The sequence below is a fragment of the Pipistrellus hanaki genome (genome assembly GCF_964339955.1).
Source record: "Pipistrellus hanaki genome assembly, chromosome: 3".
Classification (NCBI taxonomy): Eukaryota; Metazoa; Chordata; class Mammalia; order Chiroptera; family Vespertilionidae; genus Pipistrellus; species Pipistrellus hanaki.
In genome coordinates this window covers 24,493,907-24,513,008 of record NC_140505.1, presented here as the reverse complement: position 1 = coordinate 24,513,008, position 19,102 = coordinate 24,493,907, and the positions used below count along the sequence as shown (strand labels likewise).

The 19,102-nt window shown below is 44.6% G+C and overlaps 1 protein-coding gene across 7 annotated transcripts in view; it reads right to left on the bottom strand.

The window, feature by feature from the left end:
- The window catches only part of PSD3 (pleckstrin and Sec7 domain containing 3), a 412,571-nt gene that overhangs the window by 233,876 nt on the left and 159,593 nt on the right, over window positions 1-19,102 (bottom strand). The window contains exons 1-2 of one of the 7 annotated variants that reach the window (XM_084879796.1): window positions 5,996-6,106; window positions 4,160-4,281 (exon numbers count right to left, since the gene is read on the bottom strand). The exons of 3 other annotated variants lie outside the window; for them this stretch is intronic. In XM_084879796.1, the coding sequence (XP_084735922.1) occupies window positions 4,160-4,167 (8 nt within the window). In that variant the 5' untranslated portion in view covers window positions 4,168-4,281; window positions 5,996-6,106. Of the gene's footprint in view, window positions 1-4,159; window positions 4,282-5,995; window positions 6,115-9,374; window positions 9,660-15,220; window positions 15,241-19,102 lie in introns of those variants that run through there. 3 more of the 7 variants (XM_084879795.1, XM_084879797.1, XM_084879794.1) reach the window with 3 other exon arrangements.

Below are 19,102 nucleotides of genomic sequence, written 5' to 3'. Positions count from 1 at the left end.
TATGCCTTAGACTGCTGGCGCCTGGATAAACAAATACCAAAATCAGTGCAGAGACCAATTTTAAGATGTTTGAAGGTAACCTGGACTTGGGCTGCACAAAAATGAGAGGACAGCGTCTGCCTTCAAGGACTACAGGCTCTACCAGGCATCAGCAGTACCGGCTGCTCTGATCCCTCCTCTGCCCTCACCGACTCTCCTCTCTCATGGTCTTGCCAACAAAGAGGAAAATCACAGGTTCCCGGTGTGTTGGCCCTGGAAAACACCCTAAATATTGCCTAGCCCAAATCCATATTTTAAAGATAAGATCAGCCCTAGCTGATTTGGCTCAGTGTTCAGAGAATCGGCCTGCAGACCAAAGGGTCCTGGGTTTGATTCTGGCCAAGGGTGTGTACCTTGGTTGCAGGCTCCTCCCCGCCCTGGGCCCTATTTGGGCTCATGCAGGAGGCAACCAATGGATGTGTTTCTCTCACATTGATGTTTCTTTCTGTCTTTCCCTCTTTCTTCCACTCTCCCTAAAAATCAATGGAAAAATATCCTCGAGATTAACCAAAAAATAATAATAAAAATAAAAATAAAGATAAGATCAGCTCAGAATTTGGTTAGCGACATGCCCAGGTTCAAGGAGTTAGTGTACTATACTCAGATTGCCAACTCCATACTTCCTCCACTCCAAAGGGAGAGAAGTGTTCGCTTGCACACAACACAGGGCCTACAACATCCTTACACTGGACAACTAAGAGGCAAGTGGGAATCACGTGGACTTTCACCTCCTACGTCCTGGTTTCATTTCAGCTGCTGTGGCTCCCACTTCTGCTTTGAAGTGAGAAACAAGAAGCCTCTGAAAAGGGATGGAGGAGATGCAGCCATCAGTCATTTCAGCCAAGAAGAGAATGATAATCTCCTACTGTCCCTGAGCTCACCTTCCTAGAAAAGGAGCATTTGGGGTTTCAATGTAAGTATTTCTTATTGGTCAATTCTGAGAAAGAGTAACCAGTGCAGGCTGCTTCCACGGGAGAACAATACAATGAGTGAAGCAGTGGAAGCACCCGAGAAAGACAGCGGAAGAATGGAAATGGTCCCTCCCTGTGTGTGCTCTCCGTCTTATCACTGGGCAGGCTACTGGCACTGCTGCCCAGTGTTGGTGCTATTCTACCTGCTCCAAGTCCACAGGCTCCTCGCTGGTTTTCAGGCTGTTCTTGTACAGAAGATCCTAAATGGTCACAAAGCTCTAAGGAGCCAGAAGGAGTATGATTTCACAGAGTCAAGTAATGGATTTTTGGAATTGGAAATATACGTTGCAAGTTATTTAATCTCATTTCCAGATGAGTGAATGGAGGCTTCAGAGAGAAGCTAAACATTTAGATACAGACAACTGGAGCCCGGGCCCCAGACTCCCAACTCCCACCATCACACTCTTCCTGCAAGACCCTGGTCTCACCAGCTCACCCTGAACTACTGCGGACATCCACCTCCGCAGGAGCTCCGGAGTGCGATGGGCTCATCAGAGTCACGCTGGCCTGAGATGTGCAAGGCTACAACATCATGACTTCTAGTCCCGGCCCATCAATGGCTCCTGAGGCTCCCCAAGACAAACTGTGGACTGGAAAACACAATGATGGGAGGTGCCGGGGGAGGGGGGTGATTAAATATTCAGGGAAAGGAAAAGATCCATAACAACCTGAATAACTATGAAGAGGGGGCAGGAAAGGCAGGGAGAGATAAGCAAGAAGGGAGAAAACATGCCATCAAGAAACCAAGTGGAAAAAACGGCTTCAGAGCACAAAAAGAAGAGCTTATTTTAAGGGGGGGGGGGGGGGGAACACCCCCCTAAATCCTGTTACTTCCTTTAATGACAATTTCTCTACAAGTTCTTTTAGGCCTATCTAATTCCATTTTTAGCCAAGTTGGTGTACAGTTCCAGCAGACTGCTGTCTTCAGATATATTTTCTTAGAACTGAGTGCAACACAAGATAAATAGTACTTCTACACTAGCCAGCCATGGGTGGATTTTGATACTTAACACACACTGGGTGGGGCAACTCCACCCTTGGCCCACAGCCTGGCTTCAGCAATGGATCTCTCAGCCTCTTGCCAGCGATGGCTTCATGGCTGCGGGGCTGAGACCTCCCAAGAAGACCTGGGTGCCACAGGAAGAGATGCTGCTGCTGGCTCAGGAGATGGCCGTCTCCCACTCAGGCAGCCAAGTGAAGGGCCATGGAACTGAGAAGCAGCATGGAGCAGCGCTGACATTTCAATTACTGTACTGACTGAGTTCTCTGTCATCTCTCGATGTTTTGGAAATAGCCTTTTGTGTGTGAGTCCAGTGGCTGTTTTGTTCAACCTAAAGTTCCCAATAAAATACCTTAGTAAGCTGAAACTTGTTTGGCTCAGTCGATAGAGTGTCAAGCTACGGACTGAAAGGTCCCGGGTTTGATTCCAGTCAAGGGCATGTATTATACCTTGGTTGCGGGTACATCCCCAGTAGGGGGTGTGCAAGAGGCAGCTGATCAATGATTCTCTCTCAACTATGTTTCTAACTCTGTATCCCTCTTTCTTCCTCTCTGTAAAAAAATCAATAAAATATGTATTTTTTAAATATTTTATTAAAATTTCTCTCTCTCTCTTTCTCTCTCTCTCTCTGTTACTCTCAAAGATGGGGTTGTGAAATCCATATTGCTTTTCAACTGGGGGGCCCCAGAATGACCAGTAACTTTACCAGGACCCCACATAGAAAGTGAGGCCTTCCGATTAGGCAGTTTACTACTACATTAAAGATGTGGCAACGGACATTCTATGGCTGTTTCAGATAGATACTTTTCGTCCCCTCATTTTTAAGCGGCAGAAAATGCTCTGTTATGTGATTTCCACTGTGAATTCAAAGTCATAGCCGAGGATGGGACATACCAGATTCCAAAGTCAAGATGCCAGAAAATGCAGTCAATTCACAACTTAGATTTACTCTTCATTACCTTCCAAACCAGCCAGCCATATCCCCACCTCCAATTCTGAATGGGCACTTATATACCTGGCATTTTAACAGGTGTTGATGTACTTGATTCACAGTTTATGCAAGGTACATATCTAAGACCTGGCCCTTTGGAATTAGCAAGAATCTCCACTTACACTGCTATTGGAAGAATCTATAACTGAGATAACCCCTACAACACACGATCATACACTTGGGCTATACAGCCAATCACACACAAATCTGCATTCCTCTTTCCAACCATTGCCTTTGACGCCACAAGTCCTGCAATTCTTTTTTTTTTTTTTAATATATTTTATTGATTTTTTACAGAGAGGAAGAGAGAGGGATAGAGAGTTAGAAACATAGATGAGAGAGAATCATCAATCAGCTGCCTCTTGCACACCCCCTACTGGGGATGTGCCCACAACCAAGGTACATGCCATTGACCGGAATCGAACCCGGGACTTTTCAGTCCACAGACCGACGCTCTATCCACTGAGCCAAACCGGTTTCGGCATTCCTGCAATTCTTTAGGTGAACTATTTCAACGAGAAGGACATCTTCCTTGTCTCTAACAGCTGACCCAGCTGATGAGTCCGCCAAGGTCCTCACTACACACAAGTTCTAGGAGCCAGACACTGTCTCCCACCATTTGGGCAGGTCCTGAGCCTTCTGATTTTCATGCTGCAGAGATAGTTTTTAACCGACTTTTTGTTTATCTTTTAGCAGCAAATACGGAAGAAATACAAATGTTTCCCTATTATTCTGTCACCTAGAAGCGCAGCCACCTGAGAAAAGCTGAGGAAAACGTCTACTCAAGACAGATGTGCTCCTGTAATTCAAAGATTTAGATAAAGAACCTGAGAAACCAGGATGGATGACTAGCACCGAGAACCAAACCACAGCACAGCAAACGTCTCCCACACGGCCTGGCAAGAGCCTCCGCCCTGTCCTGAAGGGATTCCAGTCTTGGCTAACAGAATATTCCTTCTCCATTTCTTCTCAGGATGGCACCTCCATTTCAGCGGCCAGCTGCCATGCCATCCTTTCCTTCCCCTTTCAGGTACTCACCGCTCCCGTTAGCAGAGCTGGGACTTGAAGCCCTGATCAGAGAGTGATTACTCATGGATGACTACAAAACAAGGCAATGTCAAAGTCAGGAGGTTATAGGCAGGACAATTTGATACTCACCCTAACATCCTGCCACCCTTAAAAGGTTTTCATTACACTTCAGTCTCAGAAGTCAACACCGAGCCCTTGACTGGATGCTGAGCCTCATTACTCACTCGTCTTATTTTATGAAGATAACTGTCCTAAGTTGTTTAAAAGGGGGAAGGAGAAATTGGTCAGTAAGATGATGGATATAGCAAAGTAGAAGGAAGACAGAAAAAGAAAGACAGTCGCCATCTCCACCCAACATGCAAAAAGGCCTGTTAGTCCACCCCTTGCTTGTACAGATGAGGAAACTGAGGAACCCCAGCAGCAGAGCTGGGCAAATGGGGAGGCACAGGCCTTCGGTCTCAGTGCTTCCACTGCTGAAAGGCAGAGCCTCAATAAAGGACCAGCTGAGTCAACAAAAGGGCGTGGAGAACATTCTGAGCACGGAAATTATATTGCTCTCCTCCCTTCAAATCCAGGCTATAGGCATGTTGGGGGCACTCAACAGCAGAGAGGCCAAATGACCTTCGTGGAGAAATGGGATAAAGTTCAATGACACCACATACCAGGCAGCTACACTGTTCATCCTCCTCCTCCAAAGCACAAATATTTCAATATTTCTAAACCAGTTCAGAGGAATGAGCCAGTTCTTTAAGAAAAACATATTTTAAAAGCCCATAGAGAACTCTGCAGCCTATTTAACACTTTCATGTACGTTATATATTTTATTATTAAACTTACTGGAGTAACATTGGTCAAAAACATGTAAATTACAAATTGCAGGTGCACAACTTTATACTCTATTATATGCTCACCACCCAAAGTCCGTTATTCTCCTTCTGTCACCTTGTATTTGATCCTCTTTTGACTCCCTCCTCCCCCTTCCCCATTCTGCTGTCAATGAGTTTCGTTTTTTTTTTTTTATTCACTTTATTTTACCCTCACAACGGTCCCATTTCCCAAGTAAAGAAACTGAGGACTGAAGAAGCAGGCTCACGGCTGGTAAACAGCAAGGCTGGGAGTTGAACACGCATCTTCCAACCCCCTATCCAGTGCACCTCCTTCTACACCTCCTCCGCCCAGTGTTATTAGTGACCAAAAGCCAAACACAACAGCAGGCCAGGCTGACTGAACCACACCCTCAGGCCAGCGAAACAATGACTAAAATCCTCGCTGGAACCCAACCAGGCTCTGCCTCCCCAGAACTCCAGGACTGAGTGTTTTCCGAGCAGGTTCAGCCCCAAGAGTCTGAGAGAAGCCCTGTGCCTCACACTCCTGATCACATGAACCAAACAGTGTGGCTAGAGCTGGAACAACCAGTCAAGCACATTGGGCTAGCGGTGACACACCCAGCTGTGCAGACAGATCCCTTCAAGGGAGCTCCCCGCCTTCCACACACTGTGCTGTGGAACTGGAGAGGGACCAAGCTGCATGGGCGACAGCACTCCACATCAATCTGTCCTCTGTGCCAGGGAGGTAGTTTCCAGTTGGTTCCCAATGAGCTGCCCAGACCTCACCTCGCACAGATACACTGGGAACCGTCAGCAGCTTCCGTCTAGGAAGTGACACCAAACGAACTCCTATCTGAACTGTTACCATTGGCATATACTCCTGTCACAGTTCAAATTAAACTTAAAAGCTGTAAGGATTATAGACTGTATTGGGAAGTCATGGAGGCAAACAGAGAAACTGACACTACATGCAGTCCAGGGATAACACACGCGAATTGTGTAAATTACAAGCTTTAGAAGCACTGATCAGACACGAGACTTGTATAAAACAAACAAGGAGAGACTTACAAATTACAGCAACAGAAGAAATAAAGCAATTTTGAGAGAAGCAAAAAGTTTGTTAGTATTTAGTACTTACTCTGTGCCAGGCATTTTCACATATTTTACCCGCTCAATAACCATGGGGAAAAAGATGCTGTCCACAAGTTACAGTCCAGGAAATAGGAGCTCAGCAGTTAGTTAGCACAGCTGCTAACTCCTGGGACACAGAGATAGAAAGGGCCGCCCTGGAAACACAGATAACCCCGCCGAGAGCAGCCACCGCTGCGTGGCGGAGGGCACCCTGCGCCAGCAGATGGAAAGATCGCAGGTCCTGACAACCATGTCACTCTTACTCCCAGCACGGGTCACATGCCACCGATGAGGTACAAGTGTTGCAATGCCATTCTCCATATTCAAAGATAATGAAACCAACACATTATTGACAGGACAGGACAGGAGCCTAATGATGTTCCCACTAAGTGTCGATGGATTTGCACTAACCGACCCACTTTTCCCTCCCAGCCCTCCTTGCCACCAAAGGCCAAGTTCAAGAGGTGACCGATGGCTAGGAAGAGGGCCCCCTGTGGGGTACAAGGCACTATAAAGGTGCCACCTGGCACCCTGCCACATGCTTACAGCATAGCCACAACTCTAACTCCTCCTCAGGTGTCTACGTTAATTAGAAAGAACAATCTTATATAATAAAGATGTAATATGTAAATGGTCATGGCAGCAAGCTGTGAGGGGGGGGCAGGGGTACAGAGGAAGCTACAGGAAGGCAGGGCAGTAGACAGAGAGCTACTGGAGGGTAACAGCGAGCTACTGGCTACAAGTGGGTGCGGAGAGCTACAGGAGGGGGCAGGGCAGCAAGCTATAAGGAGGGGAGGGAGGAGAGAGGCAGCAGGCACAGCGGGAGCTATAGGAGGGTGGGGCAATGGGTGGAGAGCTACTGGAGGGTGGCAGTGAGCTACTGGCACACGGATTCATGCACATGGCTACTACCGTGTTTCCCCGAAAATAAGACATCCTCCAAAAATAGGACCTATTTACAGGTTTCCTTCTGAGTGAAATATAAGGCATCCCCCCGAAAATAAGGCCTATCTCCAGACTCTTGATATTGCAATAAACAAGCCATTCAAAGGCAATTTGTGCATGGAAATTAATGACTACATTGAAAATAGAATGGAGAGAAATCAGCGTGGAAACTGTGAAACCTAAACTGCAAGAAGTTGTGACTTGGGTGAAGAATTCATGGGAGAAAATCACTGACAGTTGCATTGCAAATGCACTGCGAGCAGGCTACCTTGACAAGAAGTACTCATTTAAAGACAGTGCTATTGCTAAACATGAGAGATTTGGTCCACTGATTCTGAAAGAAATGGAGTCACAAGAAATTCACCAGGAATTGGATTGTTATGATGATGTTCCAGAAGATGATGACATGATTGTCATTGAATAAATGAGTAAATTCTTGATACTGTAGGATTCACAGTTTGTCTGGTTTGTGTTGACAACTACCGTACTACTGTACCGTATACAGATAATAAATTTCCTTTATTTTCATTTAACAATAAATGTGTACCGTATTCTTCTTCATGGAAAAATAAGACATCCCCTGAAAATAAGACCTAGCGCATCTTTGGGAGCAAAAATTAATATAAGACACTGTCTTATTTTCGGGGAAACAGGGTAGTTTTAACATAATAGTAGCCAAGGTTATTAATGTTAATCTAGCTTTTATTAATGAAGGAGAAACTTTGCTAAATACTTCCCATGCATTGCACCTCAATTAATCCTCACACCACAGAACCCTCATATTAGCATCTCCACTTTACACGTGAAGAAACCAATCAAGAGGTAGCTTACCAGAGGTCAAACAGTAAGAAGTAGAGGTAAACTTAAACCAATGGGCCTACAATGCCGAGGTCCAGGCTCAAAACCACTATGCATTGTGCCTATCACAAAATATGTTTCATGTCCTTTTTTTCAAGCTCTCTCTTTGTCCTTTATTATTAAAGCTATGAAACAAAACATCCACTTAGAAAAGAGGTAAAAACTTTATACTGATGGGACATAATGACAAATGATGTAAAATACTGGACATACGCAGGAAGAGATCAACCAAAGAACTGGTATGCATATATGCATAACCCATGGACACAGACAAACAGGATGTGAAGGCCTGGGGCTGGGGTGTGGACGGCTATATGAGGTCAATAGGAGGAAAAAGGGGACATAAGTAATACTTTCAACAATAAAGATTTTAAAAAATAAAATACTAGAAATATGAACTTAAAAATCTATAGACAAGGCAAAAAATACCAACTTAACCAATACATACCCACAAACACACAGGCTATAATCAGCTGGTTAGCCTGTATGTTCAAGCACTGGGGTTCTCACAGGCTCTGGGGTGTTCACAAATCCTTTAACCCTAAGCATCTCAAGAACGGACACAGCCCTAGCAGGTTTGCTCAGTGGTTACTGCATCGGCCTGCATATGGAAGGGTCTGGGCTTCGATTCCACTCAAGGAAACGTACCTCAGTTACAGGCTCGATCCACTCAAGGAAACGTACCTCAGTTGCAGGCTCGATCCCTGGCCCTGGTCAGGGTGCCCACCAGGACGTGTGCGGGAGGCAACCAATCCAATCGATGTATCCCTCTCAAATTGATGTTTCTCTCTGTGAGTCTCTCCCCCTCCCTCCCACTCTCTCTAAAAAGCAAGAGAAACAGATATCCTCGGGTGAGGATGAACAAAGAAAGGGCTGGAGGTAATGTCAGTGCACTTGGCCGGAGCTCCTTTTTTACCATCGCTGAGGTTACACCCTGCACTTGTCTATCCCCGCGGAGCATGAGCACAGAGAGAGACCCTCCCAGAGATAAACTGTGCGGCTGCAATTCCCTCAACTCCAGAAAAAACGCACCAACAGCAACAACCCCTGTGAATTTTTTCTTTAGATGACTGGCTAGCCTTTGAAGTTTCAAACCAAATGCCGAATTCTAAGACAAATCATGTTCTATCCCAACAACACAGTCCCTTTAGAGCAGGGTACACAGAAACAAGAATGACGGCCTTGTGCCCTCGGCAGAATGGACCCCACTGAATGGCCAACTCAAATTGGTGTCCTTCCAATGCCTGAATGAAGTTCCAGTTTCACAAAAGCTATCTCAAAGCGAACAGTCCGAGAGCGCCAGGTTACGTCCCACCGCCAGTCTATGCTGGGAGACGTCTCATCTGGACTAATCATCAGAAACCCCTGACAAATACACCCTTTTCATTTCTGCCACCTAATTTAGGAAATAGCCTCTAAGAACAATCATTCTCCTAAGTTTCTAAGACTTTCTTACAAAAAAAAGAAAGTTTTTCATTTGAAAGAAAGCAGCTTAACATCGAGGCGTTTTCTGTAACTACCATCGTATGTATTAGCCAGCAGGGCCAGGAGCAAACAAAGAAAACAAGCGGAATTCCCGTTACCTCCATCGGCAAACTGTCTGCCCATAATTCTGTCACAGATGCAAACAGCATTCTCCCGGTCCATCTGCTCAGCAAGCCTTCATCGTCTGCAAGGGCCCTTTGAATGGACTTCCCCAGCTGCTTCTGTGGTGCGTGCACACGGCTGCACACAGACTCCTCAGTGACATGCTCCCAGAATGCCACGATAGCCCTCAGGGGCGGAGGGGCACGAACTTGAAAAAGTTGAAGTACTTCCCCCTCTGCCCAGCCTCCCCTCCCAACAGGCAGCTTCCCTCCAAGAGCTCTGCTTCAAAAGTCCAGACCCAGTGAGGTCACACATGACCTCACAAACCTCCAGTTAACTCTTTGCAAGCCGGGCAGCAGGCTGACAACAGGGAGAAAGTTCCACCGGCTTAGTGTATAGGGAGTGGTTGCTGCTTCTGGGAAAAAGACAAGGTTGTCCAACACCATTTAAAAAAGCAAGTTAACTCTGCATTTCCTTTTGTGGCATGAAGGTTGTTAAGGACCACAATTTCCTAGAGCAACACACATTCCTGGCCCTAGGAATGACTGAAATAGGCAACAAAATTGATCTAATTCGTTAATGATAGACAGTTCAGCTGTGTTAGATTCACACTTAATCTTTTCTGTGATTTGTTTTCCAACTTCCAGTTTTGTGCCTGTCTCTCTGCTATTGTTGATGTGAAAACAGTCATGTGTCCTGTCGTTCAAATCCCTGGTGTCAGACAACCAGAAGTGGGCAACACTCCCAGCTGTCGCACCAGCAGCAACTGCCACAGCCCAGCTGGGAGCTGGGAGCTGGGAGCTGGGAGCTGGGCAATCTGATCCACAGGACGGCCACCAGGCCTCACCAATGGATAGCAGAGTCCGCACCATGCCCTGACAGGGGAAAGGAGCCAGTTTCACTTCATTTTCTTTCCCAGGGGTTTTCTTTGGGCTCCTGCTGCTATTTTTGTTTGGGCTATGAGAATTATAAGGATCAGGAGATAAAATAACTAAAAATTATTGTATAGACAGCTGTAGATAAAAATCACACACTCTCAAAGAAAATGCAATATGCGCTTTCAACCATGTCTTGGTTCACCGGGAAAATGATAACTTACAGTCTAGCAATTTTATCCCTAAATATATACCTAGCCTAGAGAAACCCTCCCATGTGTGCACAAGATGCCACGAATCACAATATTCGTGGCCATGCCAGGCCATGCCATTTGAGATAACAAAAATACAAGACAGTCAAAATGTTCATCAACAGGAGAGTTATAGTGTATATTCATGTAAGGAATTCTAAACAGCAATTCATAAATTGGGGTTTATGAATCAGTAAGAATGAGTTTGAAATACTGAGCAAAAACAAGCCAGTTACGAAAGGAAACAAGAAGATAGCATCCACATGAAGTTCAAAAGTGTATGAAAGAATACTGTATATTGTTTGTGGATGCACACCTATAAACGCCCACTGGCAATAGTTGCCTTCAGGGAAAGGAAGAGAGGAATGGGACCAGGGGGGCACCCACAGGAGTTTGCTATTCACCCCTGATGTTGTATTTCTGAAACTGGCCGGTAAGACCACGGGACTCTGTTGCTTCCTACGCGTCCGGTATGCCTGAAATGAGTCAGAAGCTATAAAGTGGCAACAGCGCCCTGGCTACCTTTCTGAGAACAGCTGCATGTGCTCAGTCCAGCAGATTAACAGAACGGGAGGCAGAGGTGCATTATCCCCTCAGCTCCCAACTTCAAACCCCAACCCAAGCAGCTGTTACTCTCTCTGTCTGTTTGGTTCCATTGGGAAGTCATCCTGCCCAGCTCCCCCACAGCCATTTACAATGTCCACTCCTCCTTCAGAGCCCACTGCGGAAAGCATGCTAAGTGGCCCCAGCCCGGAGCCCTCCTGTCTGGCTCTCTGGGTCCCGCACCAGAGTGATTTGTGAGGTCATCTGATCTGCCTCCTCCCTGGGAGACACCCAGTAGCTAGCATAATGCAGCTGCTAATTAAGTTCTTCATTCAACAAGACTGAGTATATGTACTGGACCCTGTAATCGGGTCTCAGTCTCAAGACTAAAGACTTGAGTAGTTCACTGCCTCACAGGACAGGCCCATACCTGACTAAGTATATAATATCATATAATGGATCTTAAAATAGTCGTTAAAGGAATGCTGAGTGTGAATAATGACCTTTTATGATTGTTTCACAATAATAATTATTCAATGTCTCTTATTTTCACTATACTGAAGACTATATATTATCACTCTGGACTAGGAAATATCAGCTTTCTAATGTTGGGGAGCTGCTAAGTAGAGTAATTATAAATACAATAAAACTACCATTAAGTATCCTCACCTTGAAGAAACCCAAGGCTCTTAGAATTATTATTGCAGATATACCACATCCTAAGTCAATCTGACCACAGTCCATTTATACCAGGTGAGTCTGAAAAGTTTTGAAGACAAGAGTTCCAGCAGTGCTATCACTGATAATAAGTTATTATCCCCTTCCACAGATAAGAACGTTGAGGGTTAGAGAATTAATTCACCAAAAGTTGAACCAAAGCAGTCTGACTTAAGAAACCACACTCCTCACTAGAAAAAATGATAGCGTTTCCTCTCAGAAAAATGGATCAAGACCTGTATTTGTAGAGTAGGAATAGAGACCCTATGATCACCAGACCAAAGCTGACCCGAGAAACCATTCTGAGCCTCACAGCCAGGGCCCCTCAGCTCACTTGTATAGAAACCTCTCAGGAGATTTCTCCCTGCCTCCAGCACAGAGGCCTGGAACAGGCCTGCTGGCCCGAAGGAAGGAATGTCAGCTTTGTATTCTGCATCTAAACAGTTCCCAGTGCTTCTCAAACTTTAAAGTGCTTCTAAGTCACCTGGGATTTTGTTAAAACACACATTTGAGAGAGTAGTCAGGGGTGAGGTCCCTTACACATTTCTAACAAACTCCAGGATGAGGGTTGACAACCTAGGCTAATATAAGATTCACCTGTTTAAAGCTATCACTGTACAGGTGACTCTCCAGTGATAAAGTTCAGGGAACCGGAATTTCAAAAAGCTCCCCACACAACTCTAATGTGCAGTCAAGTTCTAAAACTTTAGTACTTCACTGTATTTAAACCGCCTGGGTATCTTCTTAAAAATGCAGATTCTAATTCAGTCGGTCATGGTGGGGCCTGAGATTTTGCTCTCCTACAAGCTCCCAAGTCCAGGCTGCTGGGGATCAAAACGGTAATTAGAAAGATTGAAAATTTCAGATTAGTGTGTGTGGGCTTTCCTCAAATAATTCCAGGTTTGGAGACCAGCAGATATCTGGGCATCAAGGCTCAGGCACAGGCATATGAGGTAGCATATGAGGTGTGGGGATTATGAAGTCAAAGTATTTACCTAACATAGTTTAGATGAAGTTTAATATTACTCCTCATTAGCATTCATGAGAAAGATTACATTCAACTTAACCTTGCACCATGGTCATTCCGGTACTGAATAGTAAGGCTCAATCAGGGGCTTGAGCCAACTTAATATTATAGAAAGCATATATGCTCCATCGGAGAAAAAGGAAAGCAAGATTAAAACACAGGAAATGTACCCATTTGGGGTTTTGATAAACTAGTATTCCTATGTAAAATGCCTTAAAAAACAATTTATTTAGAGAAAGTCTTCTTTTTTCTCCCTCAAACCATACTCAATGGACAACTTTCTCATCCAGTGTTGCAAATCTTGTGTTAAGTGACCTCTGCTGAGAGGAAATGTTATTGCTTTCTTTGAAAATTAAATAATACACTGATATATGAATAAAATGATTGCTGTATCACCAGTTCAAATATTAACTGCCAGCCCCGTTTTTATGTAAAGCTACGATTCTCCTTGTAATAGCACATAACACCAATGTCCTTTACCACTTGAGGTCTTTTAGTAGATTCCTTAATAAAAGATCATCCACTGAACCAGCACCCACAGCCCCCTTTACACCAATACCCACCAATATCCTGGGCATTACTATGTTTGTTTTAAGGCTTAAACTATAGAAGTTTCTGGGAAACCCTATTTCCAATTCAGGAACATTTCCTGATGTCATTCCCAGTTTATAGGAGAGCCACCCAACAAACAGAAAGAACCAAAACCACCAGAGCCAGGACCAGGCCTGCCCGAGAGGAACCAGAAAGCAAGGACCGGAGCACTTAGTTTCCACACTGTTCTCCATGACAACCAAGCCACGGTCAGAGAAGGGAGGCAAGCGCAGAAGAGCTGCCAGGAAACTCACCAGAGAGAGAGAGCACATCTTCTCCGGAGGAAATGGAGAGATGCCACAGACCACTCCTACCTCTCCAGGAGCTCGCTGGCACCCACAGCTGCAAGCCTCACCTCTAAGTGGACTCCCAGTCTCTCCAGATGAGCTGCAAGCTCACACTCTCACTCGCATTTGCAAGTGACTGACTCTCTCGCTTTCCTCAAATTTAACAGTTCTAACTGCCCCACTCCAGGGTGCTCTCCTGCAAACTCTGCTGTTCTCCGGGACTCCTGAGGTCCTTACTGGATCCGGGCTTGAAATCTCACAATCCTTTTGACTCAGTTTGCATGTCCTGTGTTCAAACATCCACCAAATCCTTCTGGTTTTTCATCTTTACCAGGCTTTTCCTTATGTTTTTTATATTCCTGTTGTTCAGACTATGGTGAAACTTATGAATATCAATAAACCAGAACTTAGCAAATTCTTACAACAAAACTGTAGATTGGATGGTAGCTTATCTCCACTTTTCCAGTAAGAAATTAGAGGTTCCTTGAAATGAAGCAATTTACCCCAAACCAGGCAGCCAGTAAAGAGGATGACTTGACCTGTTATTTGTATTTATGCTGCCCTCTTGCAACGCACTGTACTCTTATGGAAAAAAGTGATATTTCAGGAAATCCAGATTGGCTTAGAGTTTGCTGGTAGCTCAGAGGGTGCTACAAGTCTTGAATACATGGTGGAGTGGCAAGATGATTGTTCTCAGGTGCTACTGTTGTTGGTATTATTACTCATTTCCACTTATTTCTCTCCTACCATGTACCAGGCCTTGTTAAGCCACTTGATCTTCTTTTCTTGATTTTTCCCCTCACGTGATTATAATCTCATCTTTTGCATCCTTCAATACCAGACTGGTTACACTGGGAAAGGATTGTAATTTACTGAAGATCACACACCTAATAAGTAAGAGGCAGCACTGGAACCCGGATGACTGGCTCTGAAACCTAGTAGAGCCCCCACCCCGTTACTGAGCAAGAAATCCTTTATGGCACATGTGTCAAACACAAGGCCCACGGGCCAAATCCAGCCCGCCAGGCCTTGCAATGTGGCCCGCACCGCGCTGCCATCACTGCACTCCGCTGTCAGTTTATGACATTGTCAGTTTATGACTGTTCAGTAAACCATTCGGCCCGCAATTTAGGCTGGATTTCAGATTTTGGCCCCTTCTCTGATTGAGTTCGACACCCCTACTTTATGGTTAAACAAACAAAAACATCACCATTACAACTGCTTCGGGAAGCAAGAAAGAGAAACATGAGAACCTATTTTCTACAGAACCAGTTTTAAAATGTGAAAGAATGAAACTGAAAAGACCGGAGAGCCACAGCCACCAATGCTGAATCCTGCGGCAGAGAGCCTCCTGCTCTGAATGAGAGGAGCCGGAGCTGGGAGCCGGGAGCTCCGTGATCAGCCAGCTCTCCAAAGGCAGTTTTACAAGATCAAAATCTGTTCCGCTGGCACCCGCTTCTTAACTAGACCACGTGATGTTAGTATTTACACAAGCCGGTAAAATGCCTGCAGGTTTTAAATTGGGGATGTAAAAAATTATAGAAATCATACATCAACAAATGTCTGTATTCATCTTGTCTCATGTGACTTTTTTCCCAGGCAGAAAGACACTAAAGAGAAAGACTAGCTGAGGAAGAAAGAGGATCCTTCTAAATGCCAGCATTCCACTTGAGAAGGGGGAAAAACAAGAGGAAGGCACCTAACCACAACTATCAAATTCAGAATGGACAAAATTCAGAGCGGAGCGCTCTCCTCAGGCGTATCAGTGGCACACAGATGTAATCCACCTCCTCTGCTGCACTGGTCTCCTGAGCATTCCGTATCCTCGGCCATATCCGAGAGAAAAGCTGGGAGGCCGAGACGTAAAATGTATCTATGACACTAAAAAGGTCAGTTTAAAAGGACGTTTTATATATCTCAGAGAACCAAAAGAGAAGCTTCTGCCAGAGCACTATATTTGCTACCTCTCTTTTCCTGTCTGTCCAAACCTAAGCTCCATAGACATGGGCAATATTCCGCTGTCACAATGACAACATCTGTGCCTGACAGCCTCCGGGTCAGAACTTACTGATTGAAGTTGCAGTCATCAGCTGGTGGGCCGACGAGAGAGGAGCACCCAGACACAAAGGAACCCATTGGAACATGTATTACTGTAAGTCTTTAATTATCCTTTCTAATTTTGGAGCCATGTGACTGGACTTCACACAGCACCGCTGACCCACCAGCCTGAGTGCTCTGTAGCTGGACCACAAAGGGAGGGGATGCTACTCTCTGCTCCTTCATTAAAATATTGTGTTACATTCACAGGGCGAGTACTTCCTGGCGGACATGCGGTTCCCTGGCTCACACTCGGTGCTCAGAGCACTCGGAGCACCTGAGGGAATTTAATTCTTCCTGTCTAGATTTACTCCAGGATCTTAAAAGACGTTTTCACCTTATGAAGAGTGAACTATTAGTGAACTTGGTGGTATCACAAAGTTATATAATCCTTTAAAAGACAAACAGTGAGCACACGTACTCTTTAAACATTTCTGATATGAGAGTACTGCAGATTTGAATATTTCCTTCTGTGACTTGAGTGGAGAGAGTAATCGGGAAGAACATCCCCCTCTAGCTTTCAGCCAGCAAAGCAAGGCCACTCCCAGGCTGGAAGGTACTTCCTGAGGGGGAACTAGATGTGCTCAACATCCTCATCACCTTTCCAATCACCCTACCTTTCTCTAAAGCAGCAGCAATGGAGAACAGTGTCTCCTGAGTTCAAGAGAAATCAAATGCTACCACTGAAATCATTTTCAGCGACTAACGGCACTTACCGAAACAGAACAGGGTTAAAAAAAATAGATAGATAAGCAATGCCAAACAAATGTCTTTTCAAGTCCTGGGTATGCCCCTTACTATCTATGTGTCTTTGAGCAAGTTGCTCAACTGTTCTGTGCCTCAGTTTCCTTGTCTGGAAAATGAAGACATTAATAGTTCCTTTCTCCCAGCTTATAATGAGAATTAAGCACCATGTATTTACTAAATAAATAAAACCTATGGGATGTATATGATATAAAACTGTGTTTAGAGACTTACCTATTTTATAATATTTTCTATGGCTGTCAACTAACATTAAAATCAATACCTCAACAGGGATGGGCTTAATTTTCTTGGATCATGTCAAGCTGGAATCACAGAAGCATCATCAGGGAGATGGGTATCATCCCCTTTCCTGTTCTCCTTCTTCAGAGTTTACTTTATCCTATTCAGTCAGGTCTCCTCCCCCACCCACCCCTGCCCAGTCCAGGGCCAAGAAAACAGGAGGGGCTGGCGAATAGATATGGAATGCTAGGCATGTGTCCTTGTTTTGTTTATTATTTTTCTTGGGTAGATGTCACGTTTATTGTTACACAGTTAAAATTTGTTTTCCTTGAATCTTATCCCTGTAGCTCTGAGTTTTGGCTGAGGAAAGTCAGTCCTGGTCAGTACTGTGCAGTCAGCGTTTTAGTCTGGATTCCCTTCGTAGGTTCAGTACCTCCGTGTCTGCCTCCTTACCTCTGCAGAAGAATGCTTCAATGCAGAAGACATTTCTAAAAGCCGGCTCATTGATTGCTTTAAAATTTATGGAGACATGTTTATTAACGATTTGGTAAATTTTTTCTCCAACTGAAACACACCACCACCAACAAAAAGCGGCTCTGTAATCACCAGCTCAGACTTGGGGCTCTATAAACATAAAGCACTGAGAGAAATTAGATCAAATGAAAGGATAAAGATGAGACCAGGCAGCTAAAATAGTGAATATCCCTGCTCTAGGAGGCGGGCCATTTAAATTCTGTACAGAATCTATCACCAGGTAAATCCATCCCACCAAACTGGTGCTCAGACTCTTGGCTGTAAAACAAGGCTATCTAAGGCCCCACTTCGAAAGCTGGAAAATGTCATAATCCTTCTACCTACATTACAATTCTTCTGGTGCGGCAACTTCTCCAAGGCACCAAGAGGCAGAGAGGGTTAAAAAACAACAACTACATGCAAGTTATCACAGTTTCTTTAAAATTCTTAAATCATTGAGAATGCCCTATCTTTTTGAACCCTGAATACAGACATATACATGAGGAAAGGTGCCCAGAGCTGGGTGAGAAGTTCGGCTGGCCCTCTCTAAGATGCTTCTCATTCAGTCTTATCGTTGGGCAAGATCTCATGGTCCAACAATGCGCGTGACGCAGCTGAAACCTTATCTCAAGGAGGCTGAAGTACACCACTGTCTCAACCTGAGGTGCTAAAATACTCTAACATACCCCCACACCCCCTTAACCAACTCTGCCCTGCTAATGACGGCACTTATGCTGGCCCCAAGGATGATGGCTTCCTAATCCAAGAGAGCAGACCACACTTTAGATATACTTTTCAACCCATTCCTTCCTGTTCTGACTCTGAGATTTTTATTTACTTACCCTCCCTATGGCTTCTGTAGGAAAGTCTACTGGCTTAAGACACTCAGCTCCCCAACCTATTTGGGGAGTAACTTTCACTTGTCCCAGAAAGTGTGATTGGAATTTCAATGAAAATTTCTGCATCGCCTGTGCTATATAGCGTTGTATCACAATTGTCAGTGGCACCTTCCACTCAGGGATGCCCCATCTCAGAGATACAGGAAGTCTAAATGAGGGCTTATCAGCATCCAGTACTGAGTCACACATTTACTCAAGTTCTTGCTTTATGTCAGGTACTCTGCTGGGTACTTTATTTTTACAATATTTTTTATTGATTTTTTATATATATATAGATAGGGAGAATAAGAGAGAGAGAAACATTGATGTGAGAGAAACATCAATCAGTTGCCTCCTGCACGCCTCCCTCCCCCACTGAGAACTGAGCCTGTAACCCGGGCATGTGCCCTGACCAGGAATCAAAATGGCCATCTTTGGAGCACGGGATAACACTCAACGAACTTGAGCCACACCAACCGGGGCTCTGCTGAGTATTTGAATCTCAATTAGCTCTTTAAATTTCAGAGTCACACAGAGCACTGGGGATCATTAACCCTATTTTGCAAATACATAAAGCAGGTGTCAGAGAGAAGTGGCTTGCCCAAGTAATTCAGACCAACATTTTCTGCTTTTGAAACCTGTGTTCTTTTCATTATCTCACTGTGACCCAAGAAGACAACCAACATCCGTGGTCCATTTTACATGGAAACGCACAGTCTTGAATGTGCTCATCCAACAAACTATAAACCATAAACAAACTGGTGATAGAAAATGTTTAATATAAGATGAATCGCTCATAAAAAGAGGTTCCTTGAAAAACTATGAATACTGACATTTAATAAAAGCACTGAGCTTTAAAACAGTTTATCCCTATTTAACCTCTCTGCCACCTCCACCAACACACACTAACACACTTGAATTTAGGAAAACTATGTCCAAACTAAGTCCATAAAATCTTTGG